Genomic DNA, 18,084 nt, shown 5'->3' on the forward strand with positions numbered 1-18,084 from the left:
GTCAGAACCAGGAAGGGATGCACAGCGCCCTCCAGCCAGTGTCTCCACTCCTCGAAAGCCAGCTTGACAGCGAGGAGCTCACGGTTGCTGATGCCATAATTGCACTCCGCCGGTGACAGTTTTCAGGAGAAGAAAGCACAGGGGTGGCTGTCCGTGTCACTGGGAAAGCAAAGGACAGCCCCCACTCCGGATTCAGAGGCATCAACCTTCACAACGAATGGGATAGAGGGGTCTGGGTGTTTGAGAGGGGGGCTGTGGTAAACAGCGTCTTGAGGCGGGCAAATGCGGCAGTGGCAGAGTCCGTCCAGTTGAATGTCCGAGGGGATCCCTTTAACAAAGAAGTTAGAGGAGAGGCAACAGAACTGAAATTGCGGATAAACCGCCGCTAAAAGTTGACAAAGCCTAGTAAGTGCTGCAGTTCCTTCACAGTGCGGGGCTGAGGCCAGTTTGTGACAGCGATCACCTTCTCCAGGTCCATGTGCACGCCGTGGGCATCGATGACGTAACCCAGGAACCCCAAGCACTGTCAGTGGAACTCACACTTCTCCACCTTGATGTACAGTACATTGCGCAGCAGACACTGGAGAACCAGTCACACCTGGGAAACGTGCTCAGAGAGGGAGGCAGAGTAAATCAGAATGTCGTCAATGTAGACGATGACGAAGCAATGGAGGAATGATCTCAGAGCCTCATTAACGAACGCCTGGAAGACAGAGGGGGCATTGGTGAGACCGAACGGCATTACCAGGTATTCATAATGGCCCGTGTGTGTGATGAATGCCATCTTCCATTCATCCCCCTCTCAAATCTGGATGAGATTGTAAGCGCTGCGCAGGTCCAGTTTTGTAAAGTAACGGGCTCCTATTATTTGCTCCAGGGCGGCTGGCACTAAGGACAGTTACTGCATTGAGCCCCCTGTAGTTAATGCAGGTCCAAAGACCACCGTCCTTCTTCGAGACAAAAAAGAAGCTGGCAGCAGCAGTTGACGTGGAAGGATGCATGATTCCCAGGTCCAGAGCCTCCTTGATGTACTCCATTGCCTAAGACTCTGGGAGAGAGAGAGGGTAATTGCGCCCTCTGGGAGGAGAGGTGCCCAAAAGGAGGTCAATGGCACAGTCCCTGGATCATCAGATTGTCCAGCCTGACTGCCAGCTGGATGAGTTGCTCCAGCGAGAGAGCCTTGTCTCAGCAAGCGAGCTCAGCTTGTAGGTCCTGGTCTAGTCCCCAGTGGAAAACAGTGAGCAGAGCCCGATCTCCCTATCTGCTGCTCCGTGCCAGGGTCCAGAATGTCAGGGCGTGATCCGCAGCAGACAAGGAGCCCTGGCGCAAAGCTAGGAGTTGTTCTCCGGCGTCTCTCCCTTCCGTTGGGTTGTGAAAGACCTAAAGGAAGTGTTTAAGGAAGGCAGTCAAGGACCTTGTCAGCCCATCTGAGTACTCTCACAGTCAGGAGGGTGATAATGAAGGCGATCTTAGCCTCCTTGGTGGGGAAGCACTATGGAGTAGGTTAGGGCTCTGGACTCATAACTGGATGGTTGAGGGTTCAAATCCTCGGTGGGCAAGTGAGCAAGATACTTCACTTAGATTACTCCAGTAAAATGCCCAGCTGTATAAATGGGTACAAATATAAGTCGCCCTGGATAAGAGCGTTTGCTAAATGACAAATAATGTAATGTAATGACATGGGCAGGTGAGCAAAGTACAGCTGGCATTGCAGTACAAAGCCCTTGCAGTGCTCTGGTGAGCCGCTGTATTTCCCTGGAACAACCAGCTGGACAATCAGGAGAAGTCCAAAGTCGTGGTTTGGGAAGTAAAGTAAGTGGTCGAGGAATCAATTATCTTTCAAGGCACTAGGAGACTGCTTGGGATTGTAGCTTATACTGACAAAACTTCACAATTAAAGATAGTGACTGAGGCATTTATATGGGGACCAGAGGAAAGCAAGGAACCAGGTTTGAGAGGTGTATGGTGAATGGGGCAGAGGGTGATTGAACAAGTGTACATAGTATTCAGGAATGTTGATTGATTGAAAGGGAGCTGGGAGAAGTGACTGGGAAGGAAGGGTGAAGGCAACATCTAGTGGAGATAAGTGGAGGTGCAGTTAGACAGGGAGTGAGTGCTGGGCAGTAGCTGTGACATTAACATGAAGACTCTATGATCACCCTCCACTGAAGCACTAGACTTAGTTCACATTACACACTCACTTGTTGTTGAAATCATACCAAAAAAAATACAAATGTTTGTTTATGCAGTTTAATTATTTGCATTGAAAAACGCAGATCTTGTTATTACTCGGTTTCCTTATTATTCTTCCGCTTATTATTATTATTATTATTATTATTATTATTATTATTCTCATTTCCGACCACTTAAAAGTAAACGCATCTCCTCCTACAGTTTTTCAGCTATCAAAATGACGCTCTGTGCACTTTTTGCACTATATCTGAAAATGGTTGCTATTACTTTTGTTGTAGGTCTGTGGTCTACCTTCGGACCTGCATGCCACATCCTGTAATAGTGAAAGTAGTTTATAACTCTCTAACGGTTGTAAATACAGTCATGGTATGTATTGAACACGTATAGGAAACCTATGGTGCTTTATCCGACCATGCCCTTTTTCTTGACCTTTGACCTTTCTGGAGCCAGATACTGATCATGTAATCTGATTTTTGAAGGCTTATAACTCCTTACGGGTGGCAGATACGATGATAGTCACTATAGAACATGTATAGGAAAGCATATGGGCTGTGTCCATGCATGACCTTGAACTTGACCTCTGACCTCTCAAATCACAATTTCTTGCATTTCAGAGTTACAGCATGCAAAATCCACAAAAGTCACCATGAATCATGTCATAGGGGACCAAATGTGTTCTTTTGAAAAACTAAAGTTTGAACTTTTACCTTTCCTTCAGGGGTCAAAGGTCAATTAAAAGTTATATTGCCTAATAACTGCTTCCTGATTGAAGATAGAGTCACATTTAGTATTGGACATGTATAGGAAACCATAAGTGGTCTATTTGAAAATGTCAAAAAAATTGACCATTGAGCTCTCGATTCAGTTCAAATGCAATATTTTTTTACTTTTTGCTGTATAACTCCTCACATAGAGGAAATAAGCATTTGGTATATAATGAACACATATAGGAAATGATGGATGGACATTCAAAATATGCCCCCGAATTTGACCTTTGACCTGTCCTTCAAGGTCAAATTCACTATGAAGTTTAAAAAAATCTTATTTTCTCCTAGACGCAAGGCTGAAAACTGATTTCTGACTTCAAATTTGTAATGAACATCATACGTTTACTTCTAAAATAGTGAAAGCACCTTCATTTTGACCTTTGACCTCCCCTTAGTGGTCAGTCAATGTCTAAAACTGCTTATATTGAGCTTAATAATGTAGATAGGCTAATGATTGATATAGAACTCATATGTGGTCTACTTGAAAATGTCCTCCATTGTGACCTTTGACCTCTCCTTAAGGTTAAACTGAGAACGGGCTCATAACTCCTTACAGATTACACTCACGCTCATACTTTTAATGGAACATATATAGGAAACTATGTATGATCTATCTGAAAAAGGCCTATGTGATGACCTTTGACCTGCATCTAAGGTCAAATTACATATGTTCTCATAAATCCTCCCACAGAAGGACTATGAAGCTGCTTTCAAGCTACAATTCTTTAAAATATATTTCACATGCTGAACTTCTTATATTGATCAGACACTCTTTTAAACGGTCTAAAAATGGCAGTTTTTGTACGCAGATGAAGTTTCCAGAAACTTCTAAATCTAGTTTAGTATGCACTTTAAAAACAAAAACTAGAAACATTCTGTAACCAGTTGCCAGTAAGTTATTATAATTATTACAGTAACACAGGAGTACTGTAAAGTGTCAAACTGTAAATCTTGAGTGATCATTTCTAACTCTTTTTCCCTTTGGCAGCAAAGGCTGTGCCCTAGTTTAACTAATTGTATCACATTTTCATTTTGTACTCTATTTCACTGGAATGTTTAGGTTTGGTTACACACAGATATTAACACTGGTTTTGGACTACCCAATGTTATTTTATGTAGTGTGCTACAAGAATAAAACTAATCGGGGTCTGTGAAACCAGCTGCATTGGCACAACTTGGGCTGGGCAGGATTCGACAGCTACAATCTTTCACAAGAAATTAGTGTCACTGAGCCTTTATACTATCCTGTGGCACAAGGGAAATATTTTGTAGTTTTGTGATGTCCACATTCATAATTTTGTGATTTACTTTACAGTAATGTACACTACTGGTACCGGGAACACTGTTGCAGAAGTTCCCATGAATGTTGTTGCACTTGTAGGTTGCTTTTTCTTTCACCCTTCTGTCCAGTTCATCCCATGTTTTGGGTCATTATCTTGCTGTAGGATGAACCACTGCATGGCGCTGCAAAATGCTGTGGTAGACATTTTGGGTCAGGGTGCCACTCACTCTGTTCAGAGTGCAAGTACTCTGGATCCAGCAAAAGAGCCCCAGACCATCATCTCCTCCATGTTTCAGTTGGTGTCACACACTGAGGAAACAACCTTTCGCCTACTTGACGGCGTACAAAAATGATGTGAAGATTTCAAATTTTGATTAATCGGTCCATAAGACCTTCTTCCAGTCTTCTGTAGCCCACTGGTGGTGCTTCATGGCCCAGGCAAGCCTCTTTTTCTTATTTTGCAATCTAACAATGGCTTTCTTACTGCCACTCGACAGAGATATTTGTTGTTTGTTTGTTTGTTTTTATTATTATTTATCATACTAACATCTGAACCATTTCCTGATTGGAAAATAAATGTTCACTTTTGACCCTAATCTTTGACCCTCTCATTTACAAAATAGCATTACTTCCAAGCTATGTTGTTAAAAACCAAGTGTTCACGGTCTAAAATACACAGTAAATGGGAGTACCCAAGTTTCCACTTCTTTTCCCCTGAAATGTCCCAATATTTAAATGATACTTCTTGAATGTGGAATGGATTTTGTGTTTAGGAAGGCTTTCACTTTGGATTCAGATAAGAAAGCTACAGAGAGACAAGCAAGCTAGATTAAATATTATGTCTTTGATTTCATAATTAATTCCTTCTTTAAAAAAAAAAAATATATATATATATATACATATTCCTGTCACAAAAACAGGGTGTTAGTTGAAAGTGTTGCAGTGGCTTATATAGTCCACTTCAGCATTAGTTGTATTAGGTCACCTATCAACATGTGATGCACCTGATGATGGTGATGTTGATGACGATGACGGTTGTTGCAGCCTCTATGGGTTGACCCATCGTGCGTCTGAATTCTCAAAACAAACCTCCATCTATGCAAATGGCAATTGCAGGCTATATTTGGAAGAGGTGATGTCACAAGTGCTTAAGGTGTGAAGCATATAAAGACACAGACATAAACTCCAAGCCCTTAAAACCTGAGAGAACCATCCAGTAGAAACATCAGGAACTGCTGGAACCCTAAGCTGGATCAGTTATTTTAATAAAGCTCTGATTCCCAGCTACTAGAAGTAAGTGAATTTATGTTTACGTTCTTGATTCTTCATTCGTGTGTTTCTTACCTTCTTACCTTGGCAGGAAGGTGAACTTGTTGTCTGTCTGCATAATCAATGTTAGGCACCTTCATGTGCAAGAATTAAAGTATTTTAAAATGTATCTTTACAAGGCATATGAAAAGATAATATGACACAAAACAGGATTTAAAACCTAAACAGTCCTTGTGTATCCATTCAAAAGGACAAAAATCACAAAACACCCACTGAAATGATAAAACATATTACTCTAACATACAGTTGTAGTTTTGCAATACATTTAATTAATTATCTGTTTGTTTTAAGTACTGTGTGGTTATTTGTCTATATTCCTCTTTGATTTAAACATGCATCGTGAATGTTTTCAATTGTATTGCTTTGCATGCAGAATGAACTTGATACCTGACTTTTTATGGTTTTGTATTAAATTCTTTTGGTTATTCTGATGGCTGTATTTCGGTTCTGGGTTTCAGATCATTTGAAAGGTACAGAGGACAATGTGTAACCTGAAGCTGCCTGCACTAGTCTTTGTGCTTTCTGTGGTACTACACTGTGTCAGCGCTGCCCCCAGTAACAGGTCAGGAGTGTCCCATTGGCTCAGTCTCCCTGTGATGCAAAAGAAACCAAAAAGGAATTGCTTAGACATCTTTAGTATTCCATGTGTGCAATGTTAAAAAGAGTTGTATTATTTTAGTCTGCAAAACTACAGATGTATTTTTGTACATGAAGGATTTGTTAAAAAGTGGGAAAGCTCCTGCTCACCATACCACTCAGATTGGTTTGTTTGTCGCTATTCTACAAAATTGTAATGTAGAGAGAGAGAGTGAGACAGATAGTAAAATATTACCTAGTGTAGATGAATTTCCTCCTATCGATGGAAGGAAATAAATCAAACAAGAAACCTGCAACAGGTCACTGTCAAGTTTAATTTACTGAAGATAGTTAATTTACCTGATAAGTGCCCAGGCCACTTTGAGTGAAAACTCATTAGACAGCCCACTTCTAGCATGCAGTGCCACCAGCCACGCTCTCTGAAATGCCGTGGTGGCTGATGCGATGCTCTCACAGTCTGCAGAGCGGGTTGTATAGCCTGATTGCCTCTCCCTCTTGCCACAGATACTCCCCTGTGTCCAGCGAGCAGCCAGATATGAGAGAGAGCTGGCTTCTGCCTGGCTTCTCCAAGAACTCTTTCCACAGCTTCACTGGAGCGTCACCAGAAGGGGATCTCACCACAGCTGCCAGGTACCGGATCTTCCTTTGCTAATTATTAGCTCAGATGTGCATAACTTAAAAAAACAAGAAACATTTATTTTCATCCTGCACTGCCTTGCTCCTTTCTTGTCTACTTTGTGTCATGCATTAGGTAGCTCTTAAACCTCATAAATATAATTTGTGTAGTCAAAGTAATTGTTTTGTTGTATATAGAGTATGAAAGTGATCTCTTTCCTATATGGATGGAAGCAAAGGTAATGAAAGCATCATGTTCTTCCCAGCTAAAAGTGCAGACCATAGTAGCACTGCATCAGTCATTATATGAAGCTTCATGGAACATAGAAGATAAGCTTTTGATCCTGTGAGATACAATCTGGGTGAAATTATTGTAAACTGCATTGTATGGATGTGTGTGCACCATGTTGTGTTCAAGAACAATTAATTGTCTCTGAAAGTATATATATATACAGTTAAGCATTGTAACTTCATCTCTCGTCAAATTAGTTCCTTGCATAATATATAGTGCAATATTAAAATTAGTTATTACGATGTTATAGATTAACTAAGGATTAAGTATCGTGACAATATCTGCTGTACATTATTAATTTCCCCTCCTTAGCTGCATTCTGATGTTATGTATATGAATAGACTGCATTCATAAATAGGTACAAAATACCATCATGATTTATATCAATGCAGAAGTCAGGCTGCAGAAATTAGTTTGGACTACATGGCATGCTTAATAAGACATGAAAGTGATGCAAATACTTCCATCTATATTCATCACTTCAGAGAAACTGTTACCAAAATGTATAGTTCAGTTATATGATGTCTACTGAAGGGATAAATGAAAACGCTTTCTATATGAGACCTTGAATGGTAAAAGACAGGTATTGCAAATCTTGGAGGCGATTGTCAGTTCAGGAAGAAAAATAGAAGGCACTGCTTGGGTGCAAATAAAATACATTACTTTTTTTTTTACTGAAGGAGAGTGGTTTCCAAAGAATCATTCAATATAATCTACATTTATTCCTTGTCACATTTCTTATTTTATGTTCATGCTTACCTAATCACTTTTGTTTTAGCAGACACATGGAAAAGAGGAAGTGTAACACAGCCACATGTGTGACACAGCGTCTGGCGGACTTTCTCATCCGCTCCAGCAACACCATCGGCACAGTGTATTCCCCCACCAATGTCGGCTCCAACACCTATGGCAAGAGAGATGTTAGTAGTGTAGAGCCATTCAAATACCTACAGCTTTAAAGGAGCAATGATTGGGCATGGGGTGGGCATGGGGTGGGCAGGGGATGGGTGGGGGGGAGGGGGGTTTGGCAGGGAGGGCAAAATAGCACTTGTACTCTTCTGTAAAAAAATAAGATTATAATAATAACAATAATAAAAAATACAAATAAATATTAGTTGTTTTTTAACTGTAAACTTCCAGTGCCTTTTTTTGGTGTTGTATGGTAATAATATTAGCATTTTGTGTAAGCCTCTCACTAAACTTTGTTTAACATTGCTTGCTGATCTCAGAGGCATTGTAAAAAGTACATTGATTAAATAAATCTGTATTGCTTCTTTTTAAGAAAACAATGAAACACATTTAAAAAAATCAAGTTTGTGTGAAATCACTAACAGCAAAGGCTGGGCACTTAAGTACAGCAGGCTGTCAAATGTTTATATTAGTTTATAATGATATGTTTAAAGTTGTAGTGGAAAGTAATCACACCCTTCATTGGAAAACAACATTGTGGGAAGATTCATGTAGTTTAATAAAACTATAGTTCATTAAACTATACTTATGTATCAATTATTTTTGGTTGTTGTTGTTGAACACTGATACAGCCTTCATAGAAAACTGTAAAGTTTCCAATTAATTTAACTGAGTTTTGTGAACATTTTATTTCCAATTCAAAGAAATCTATTGAGTAATAGTCGAAGCTTTACACACCAAATTGGAATCTTTCCATATGTATTATGCTTTTCTTTCTATACAGTTACACCTAACTGTTATAATTACTGCCACATACACACAAATTGGGGGGCAGTTTGGCAGAGAAACCCAAATCTATTGTTTAGTCATTACTGATAAATCTACTTACTTATAAATTAAATGGAAAGCAACAAAATCTGGTCCCCTTAACACCATAAAGGCTTGTTCTAGATGTAGATGTAGTCACATTGGAGAACCCCTGACTTCCTTTTCAAAAGCCCATCTCCTACAATCAGGCTGATCTCCTTGTTGAAGTGAACTGTATCCTAGTACTACTGAAGACCTTTTTTATATATATAAAAAATGGATTTCCCCTTAAGCCAGCAAATAACACTAGAGCTGGAGTGGAGGTAACTTTGCAGTATCAGGAGAGAGCCATGAAAAGACTTGAATATGGTGGCTACTGACTAACTTCCACACAGCCACCTAAGCTGAAATCACCTGTTTCTTTGGTTGGTCTTTACAAACAGAGACAATGAATTACATCTCAAAACTGAAATCCCAATTACCACTGGCTCCAGACTACTGCAGTTACAGCTGAAAGAAAATGGTGTAAGCACATGTGGTTTGCATCAGAAACAATTTTGTATTCCATTATTCCTGAAGAGATTTAATCTGCTAACATTGCAATAGTAGGTCAATACACTCTACCTTATTCCCTTTAAGAAAGACAGTGGTATTTTTTCCTTATTTTTGAATAGTTCAGGGAATATGGCCCAAACTAAATTATTGATCTGTACCGTAAAAGTAATGCTTTTTAAAAAAAGTGTAGAAACAGAGATCGGTTTGAACAGGAGAAATAACTATTGCATATAAAATAATAGAAATAAGAATGATAGATCATGCATGATAGATCAAGACAAGCATGCATTCTGTGCACATTACAAAAATGATGTATATGTATCTATATGTGTGTGTGTTCATTTTAGCAAGCATAACTATTACCATTTATTATTAAATAAAGTTGTTACATGACATACAGTTGTGGATTTACCAAATCAAGATTACTGGTCAGAAAAATACAATCAGAACATTATTTATTTGATTCATATTAGGTAAAGAATCTCAATCTAATGTCCTACCTAAAACAACATTATACCTGTGCTATGTCAACCTTTTGTGTACCATGAAGAATTCAGTGATCCTGTCAATCTACAAAGTTGGATTTGCCCGTTACATAAGTCTATAAGCTACAACAGAAAAATAAAATAATATAAAAACTGATTGTGGATGTGTGTTTTTCTCAACCACAAGTAGCAGAATGATTGTCCAACGTGCATACATGCATGCAAATATAATTCTTTCAAGAATCACTCCATATGTCAAATCAGTATTGCAAGTACATGTGTGTACAGTTTATGTCTCTCTCTGCATTTCCTACATGCAACAGATATCCTCTCCTCTCTGAGCTAAAGCTCATTTGCAGCTGTGCCAGTATCTGTGCCTTTCTGGAATGGAAGGAATCCACTATCCCCGTTTGTGAATTTTTTTTTTTTTTTGGGGGGGTGGTCATCAATTATGCAGCCTATCTGAACATTAATGCAAAACAACATCTGTCATTAGGTGAAATTATCTCCAATGATATTCTGAATCACCATAAAAGGGTTCTCTTTGACCTGGCCTGCACACATTTTTACTTTACATTTCATGTAAAGTAATATACAGTAAATATAAATATATATATATATATATATATATATATATATATATATATATATATACCTATATTTAAATCACACTCCATCTCCAAAAATGCAGGCATGATTAATTTTTCTAATAGATGTGCAACCCTTCTTTTGTTGTAATGGCTATTTTAAATTGAAGAACAAACACTTCAGCGATGGCTCTGTCACTGCCCCTAGTGCTGATGGGGCATTGCAAATGCATTTCTCCTGAAACTTATGTTTAATGAAGTATGGACGTGTCAATGTGTTTATTTAGTCACCAACATTTTTAAAATTGTTTGATTTGTTGGGATGGGGGGGAGGTTGCAAATATAAAACCACAAATGTATTCTAGCTCTATGTGAAACATAATTACATAAACAGAGGAATAAAAAAGGCTGAAATCGGAGGTACTTACTATAAATTTCAGTAGTCTGAATTTCCTCTGTTTCCCTAATGTTCTACTTGACAAATTTCTTTACTACCAGCATTATGAATTCTTATTATTCCTCTGACATTGTATTAACAGACATTGTTAAACAATTATATATCCCATGTTGATGAATTAATCTGTTATAACATATATAGGGTTTCATCTTGTTTTGTTAGATGTTGCATTTAAATATAGAAAATTGTATCCAATAGTATCATACAATTATTTTTCTTTATTCTTTTTTAGCCGGATAGCATTTAATACATTTTGCATTCAAGATTTTTCTAAAATTAAAAACAAATATAATCCTAAATCCTAAAATCTAAAATCCTAAAATCATTTTCTTAAAACAAACATTGCTGTAAATAAAAGCATCAGATTAATAGATTAGACTAGATTAATTATTATAATACTGTGACTCTTACAATCACTCATGCTAACCCTAAATTGGGTTGTAAACTACTGAAATACAATTGTAAACTTTAGGCATTCTCACAGAGCAAAATAGAAATTGGTATTGGAAACTGTATTGGTTTGAGCTATATGATAATACATTTCCAATTTAACAAGTTAACCTGGACTATATGAAAGAGTTTACCTGGAGACTCATTCTAAAATTGTATATATATTCAGTATAACAACTCTCTTTATCTTATCTTTATTTTTCAAATGTTTGATCAAATGTTCAGATTGTATTTCAATGGACTGTTTTCAATTCCTTAAACATCCCTGACTTCTCACAGAAACATTGTCTCCACAGATAACTGCCCTGACAGCACAGTGCAATATTTATTTCATTAATGTGTTATTTACTTGCCTGGCACCTTTTCTGAAAATAGCAATGCCTTTAACAAATGCCTAAATTACTTCACAGAGAACAACACTTGTAAAGCCAAGGCCAGGAAATGAGAAAACATAAGACACAACTGTTTAAAACATAGAAATGAAGAAATATAAATAAATAAATCAATCAATGAAAACAGCTCGAGTGGTTGAATTATGGGTGATCCAATTTGCACAGATGGCCTCATGTCTGAGAAGGTTGTGTGTCTACAGATATACAAATATCACAGAAATTGCAGAGCAAGAAAGGTGACAGATTGAAATCCACACACAGTTAACGGGAAATGTCAAGATGGTCCATCATCAGACAACCTTTGATTGATTGATTTATTTATCTATTTATTTATTTTAGCACAGAGTGACATCTGTGATGTAAGGTTACCAATGGTAAGAATGAAGCCAAATTGAGTCTGCTATACAGTGAGTCACACAGGCAAAGCATTTGAGAGTGTACCAAAACCAAAAGCAAGGCTTTAAGTGAAGGTCAGGGACTGTATTATCTGTCACCCAAATTATTGAATATTACATTATACATTTACAACACAAGTTAGAAAGATATATAATAAGGCTTTTCTCTGCTCAGTAGGGGAAGTTAATTAGTAATCTGCAGGTTAAAATCCAAGTTTCTTTCTTGTGTTTCAAGTTGAACACAAGTGCAATTGTTCTCCTCCACCACCACACATCCACTCTGAAAACACCTCCCAATATGTTCTCTCACTGGTCTGTCACCTTCTTCCAAAAACACTTCCACTGGATCAACATGGTTCCTATACAACTCCATATGACTCAGAGGAACCAATGACCTGTGATATAATAAGCAGCATAATCAACCTGACAGTGGAAAGATATGTATTTCCTTGTGACACAGTGATGTTTCTGCTCCCTTCTCTTTCAATCTAAGTGTATCAAGTAGCATTATTTAAAACAAATACCAGCAGATACGGGACTCTATTGAAATGTTGAAAACTCCATTACCAATGAATGAATTCTTCAGTTGAGACCAAAAATAAATAAATAAATAAATAAATAAATAAATAAATAAAATATAGAATTAGAATTATATGTTATGGGTGTGACAAATATGGTAATTTATCACTAATTGTTTTATTAGATATATCACAAAGGTATCAGACAGAAAAGGCCTGTTCTCTACAACCATCATAAGGCATAGTACCCCTGTATCTCACTGTAGGCAACCCAATCAACAGACAGTGCCTGAAATTTTGAAATTTTGAATTTTTTATCTTCCTCTACTCCAGAGGAATAATATAATTATTGTTGCATGTATCTGTAGTGGGAAAATTTACTTTTATTATTTCCTTTATATTCTGTATATATTATTAATTGTTGCATGTTGTTATAGTATACATTGTTTCAGTTTTATCTATGAAGCAATCATTAGTTTGTATTTATTCTGTCCGAGAGGTTACTTCAATCAAGCATTGTCTTTTTATGATTTCATTCAGCCACTGTTTTCTGGATATTAAATCAGCTGAAACAGTCAAACAGTATAGAGATTGTGTGTTTTGGGTCACAGGTATTTGGTTAAGGACTTACAACAATGTCTTTGATAAACTTCTGCTGCCTAAGAATGCTGACCATCACCAATCAACTCAAACACTTCAACAACAGTAACACACTTAATTATTATGTAAGTGGTAAACTATGTTGTACAACTGTATTTTAATGAGATGTTATCACTTCTGACAGAGAAGACTGTAACCCATTGTCTCTGAAGATACAAAAAGGCTTCTCCAACTCAAATCCTTAGTTCTTTTCTTCACTTCATGTGAGAGGAGAGCTCCGGGTTAACCTGTATTTGTGTAAACTGTAATAAACTTCTTCATCGGTGTATCCTAGGACTTCCTAAAACCACTACATATCCATTTCCCTTTCCTTGTATCTGCACACATTTCCTTTAAAAAACTGATACATGCCCCTTTTCCTTTTCAAAGTGAAGACAGTGATTTAAAGGGACTTGATTTTTTGACAATACATCTACAAATACATTTCCACCAGCACATTATAGGACAGTATTTGATATCACATATCAGTTAATGGATTAGGCCATGTTTAGTAGTGGTTGAAATAAGATTAATTTAATTTCTGATTATTTGTAATTAATATGATTATCCATAGTTCATAGTTCAATAAACAACATATTTACTTGATTGTTTATGGGGCACCAAATGTAAAACAGTGCACACTTTTTTCGGGTGACATTTTTCTCACATTTAACTTAAATCTTGTGTTTTGTTCCACATTTATAAATATTTTGTTTTTTTAAATAAATACTTAAATAAAAGCTAAATCTCCTTTTCAAAAATAAATATTTATCATTTGATTCAATATTTAGTTAAATCCTAAATATGGGCTTTGCAAACTAAACATTTAACTTTAATATTTAGTCTAAATATAAATGTAAAATAGAAATGTAAATGTTAAATATTAATGTAAATGCTAAATTTAAATATAAATGTTAAATATAAATGTTAAATATAAATATAAATGTTAAATGTGTAGTTAATAAATATATAGCTAACATGCAAATCCAGTCCCGCCCCTCTGGTGCCAGTCAGCCTCTTACAGCAGTGAGAAAACACCACATTGAAAAGTAAACAAAGTCAGACATTTTTTGTGGAATCAGGGTCTTAAAGGCTCAAGAGAAAAAGCAGCAAACGTTTCAGCTTTCATCAATGCTTAGGAAGCGCAGCTCACAAACTTATTAATTTAACTTCGGGGAAATTAAAAAAACATGTTGAAACTTTATAAATGCATATCTTATGATGCATTCTAAATTAAACTTTCTCTGAATCTCACGATATTTCCTATACTGAGTGTTTTATACACGAGTATCCCACAATGCATCTGGTTACAGGCCTGACCGGCCACCATCACAGTGCGCTGGTTCAGTGGACCACTGATGAGCAGGGCTGCGTCCCAAATCACACACTTGCTCCTGACACCCTTCGACAAGTGTACACTTTGCGTGATGTTGTGCTGACGTCACAGAGTGTTCACTTCAGTGAGGAGGGTGTAGGTGAAGCTATAAGTGCGCTCTTTTGTACACTCCGTCGAAGGGAGCACTGAAGGGCACAAGCAGCTCGATTAGGCTCCTTCACTCGTTCCCTAAGGGTTTGGGACACCTCTTAAGATGGCCACCGGAGTACTTCCGCCCCGCAAGGGAAGGGAACGAGGGAACAAGTGTGCGATTTGGGACGAGACTGTGTGTTATTTATTATAAATCCAATATGCTGGTGTGATTGTGGGCCAGTGAATCCAATTATCTGTGAGTTTATACTATAATCCCTGGGCCGCTGCCTCGCTGGCCGCTCACTGTATAAAGCTCTGCCTTGACCCTCTTCGCTACATCCTCAGCTTGGTGAATGTTTTTAATTCAGTTTTTACAGGGAGCCAGTGTCCACACAGTGATCAGTGACCACTAGATCCACTGACCGCATCACGAAAACACAATCAGACAATGTGATGCCCCGACGATGCACCGAAACCCAGCTCCAATTGCATGGGTTACTGAACCCTCGCCCACTGCTGTGAGAGGCTGACCTGCACTTGAGGGGAGGGACTGTATTTGAGCTATATATTTATTTTGCAAATTCCACATTTAACATTTATATTGAACTTTTATATTTAACATTTATATTTATATTTAACATTTACATTTATATTTAGACTAAATATTTATTTAAAAGCTACATATTTATGTTCTGACTCAGAGATTTAGGATTTAGTTAAATATTTAATCAAACGATAAATATTTATTTTTCAAAAACGGAGATTAAGCTTTTATTTAAGTATTTATTTAAAAAAAAGTTTTTTATAAATGTGGAAAAACGGCTTAGTTAAATGTGTGAAAAAGAGACTCGAAAAAAGTGTGTGCTGTTTTACATTTGGTGCCCTATAATTGTTCTCAGTTATTTGTTATCTTTTATCATGCTTCCTTGTTAACTCATATGGTGTATGTGTGTGTGTTTACTTTGATTGGATTTCAGTGTTGTACATTGTGAAAATAAAAATGAACAGCACCAAGATATGTCAACCCGTATCATAATAATAAATGTTCTATTAAAATTAGAAACAAGTATTGTAGTTCTGCCACACATAAAAATTGAAATTGACATGCCAGTTCTAATGTGGTAAATGGTAAAACTCTCAGATGACAAATGTTACCTTCTTGGCTCTAAATTATCATTTTTATTATTATTATTCATATTATTATTTATGATTTTATTCCAATTCTGAAGCTACTGCTCCCTATTTATAGTCTATGACGTAGGCTTCTTTCGTTAGCTGTCTGGGTATCATTTGAACAAGGTGATTTATTTGGCCTTCACACTTGCGAAGATGACAGATATCACAAGGCAAAATATTGTTTTGTCTAAGTCTAATTATAAAGATAAATAGATAGATAGATAAAGGTGTGTGTGTATATATATATATATATATATATATATATATATATATATATATATAACACTATATTACTATATACACTCACCTAAAGGATTATTAGGAACACCTGTTCAATTTCTCATTAATGCAATTATCTAACCAACCAATCACATGGCAGTTGCTTCAATGCATTTAGGGGTGTGGTCCTGGTCAAGACAATCTCCTGAACTCCAAACTGAATGTCTGAATGGGAAAGAAAGGTGATTTAAGCAATTTTGAGCGTGGCATGGTTGTTGGTGCCAGACGGGCCGGTCTGAGTATTTCACAATCTGCTCAGTTACTGGGATTTTCACGCACAACCATTTCTAGGGTTTACAAAGAATGGTGTGAAAAGGGAAAAACATCCAGTATGCGGCAGTCCTGTGGGCGAAAATGCCTTGTTGATGCTAGAGGTCAGAGGAGAATGTGCCGACTGATTCAAGCTGATAGAAGAGCAACTTTGACTGAAATAACCACTCGTTACAACCGAGGTATGCAGCAAAGCATTTGTGAAGCCACAACACGTACAACCTTGAGGCGGATGGGCTACAACAGCAGAAGACTCCACCGGGTACCACTCATCTCCACTACAAATAGGAAAAAGAGGCTACAATTTGCACAAGCTCACCAAAATTGGACAGTTGAAGACTGGAAAAATGTTGCCTGGTCTGATGAGTCTCGGTTTCTGTTGAGACATTCAGATGGTAGAGTCAGAATTTGGCGTAAACAGAATGAGAACATGGATCCATCATGCCTTGTTACCACTGTGCAGGTTGGTGGTCGTGGTGTAATGGTGTGGGGGATGTTTTCTTGGCACACTTTAGGCCCCTTAGTGCCAATTGGGCATCATTTAAATGCCACGGCCTACCTGAGCATTGTTTCTGACCATGTCCATCCCTTCATGACCACCATGTACCCATCCTCTGATGGCTACTTCCAGCAGGATAATGCACAATGTCACAAAGGTCCAATCATTTCAAATTGGTTTCTTGAACATGACAATGAGTTCACTGTACTAAACTGGCCCCCACAGTCACCAGATCTCAACCCAATAGAGCATCTTTGGGATGTGGTGGAACGGGAGCTTGGTGCCCTGGATGTGCATCCCACAAATCTCCATCAACTGCAAGATGCTATCCTATCAATATGGGCCAACATTTCTAAAGAATGCTTTCAGCACCTTGTTGAATCAATGCCACGTAGAATTAAGGCAGTTCTGAAGGCGAAAGGGGGTCAAACACAGTATTAGTATGGTGTTCCTAATAATCCTTTAGGTGAGTGTATATATATGCACCAATAGAGAGAGAAAGTGTAGTGTATTAGTGTATTTTTAATTAAATGTATGCATAATACTGTATAGTGTAAATAGTGAATATACAATATATATGTGGGTATATGTATATGTACAGTGCCTTGCGAAAGTATTCAACCTCCTTGGCATTTTTCCTATTTTGTTGCCTTACAACCTGGGATTGGTTTGTATCATTTGATTTACACAACATGCCTACCACTTTGAAGATGCAAAATATTTTTTATTGTGAAACAAACAAGAAATAAGAGAAAACAGCAGAAAATTGAGTGTGCATAAATATTCACCCCCACAAAGTCAATACTTTGTAGAGCCACCTTTTGCAGCAATTACAGCTGCAAGTCTCTTGGGGTACATCTCTATAAGCTTGGCACATCTAGCCACTGGGATTTTTGCCCATTGTTCAAGGCAAAACTGCTCCAGCTCCTTCAAGTTGGATGGGTTCCGCTGGTGTACAGCAATCTTTAAGTCAAACCACAAATTCTCAATTGGATTGAGGTCTGGGCTTTGATTAGGCCATTCCAAGACATTTAAATGTTTCCCCTTAAACCACTTGAGTGTTGCTTTAGCAGTATGCTTAGGATCATTGTCCTGCTGGAAGGTGAACCTCCTTCCCAGTCTC

General features: G+C 37.6%; 1 protein-coding gene across 2 annotated transcripts; it reads left to right on the forward strand.

The window, feature by feature from the left end:
- The first annotated feature begins 5,096 nt into the window (after window positions 1–5,096).
- On the forward strand, window positions 5,097–8,050 carry iapp (islet amyloid polypeptide). 2 transcript variants are annotated; one of them, XM_066705614.1, is made up of 4 exons: window positions 5,097–5,535; window positions 6,030–6,133; window positions 6,673–6,798; window positions 7,857–8,050. In XM_066705614.1, the coding sequence occupies exons 2-4, from the start codon at window positions 6,054–6,056 to the stop codon at window positions 8,032–8,034; spliced, it is 384 nt and encodes a 127-aa protein (XP_066561711.1). In that variant the 5' UTR covers window positions 5,097–5,535; window positions 6,030–6,053; the 3' UTR covers window positions 8,035–8,050. The 2 variants fall into 2 exon arrangements, with proteins under 2 accessions (XP_066561711.1, XP_066561710.1); XM_066705613.1 differs by having other exon boundaries at window positions 5,102–5,535; window positions 7,854–8,050.
- The last annotated feature ends 10,034 nt before the right edge of the window (window positions 8,051–18,084 follow it).

Source organism: Amia ocellicauda, chromosome 5 (genome assembly GCF_036373705.1).
Source record: "Amia ocellicauda isolate fAmiCal2 chromosome 5, fAmiCal2.hap1, whole genome shotgun sequence".
NCBI classification, from domain to species: Eukaryota; Metazoa; Chordata; class Actinopteri; order Amiiformes; family Amiidae; genus Amia; species Amia ocellicauda.

What these genes read in the sequence shown, in the direction of transcription:
- iapp (XM_066705613.1), top strand. Translation starts at nt 6,054, where the DNA reads ATGTGTAACCTGAAGCTGCCTGCACTAGTCTTTGTGCTTTCTGTGGTA. An exon ending in AGCGCTGCCCCCAGTAACAG is followed by an intron (nt 6,134 to 6,672) that starts GTCAGGAGTGTC and finishes CTCTTGCCACAG; the next exon opens with ATACTCCCCTGTGTCCAGCG. An exon ending in GATCTCACCACAGCTGCCAG is followed by an intron (nt 6,799 to 7,853) that starts GTACCGGATCTT and finishes CTTTTGTTTTAG; the next exon opens with CAGACACATGGAAAAGAGGA.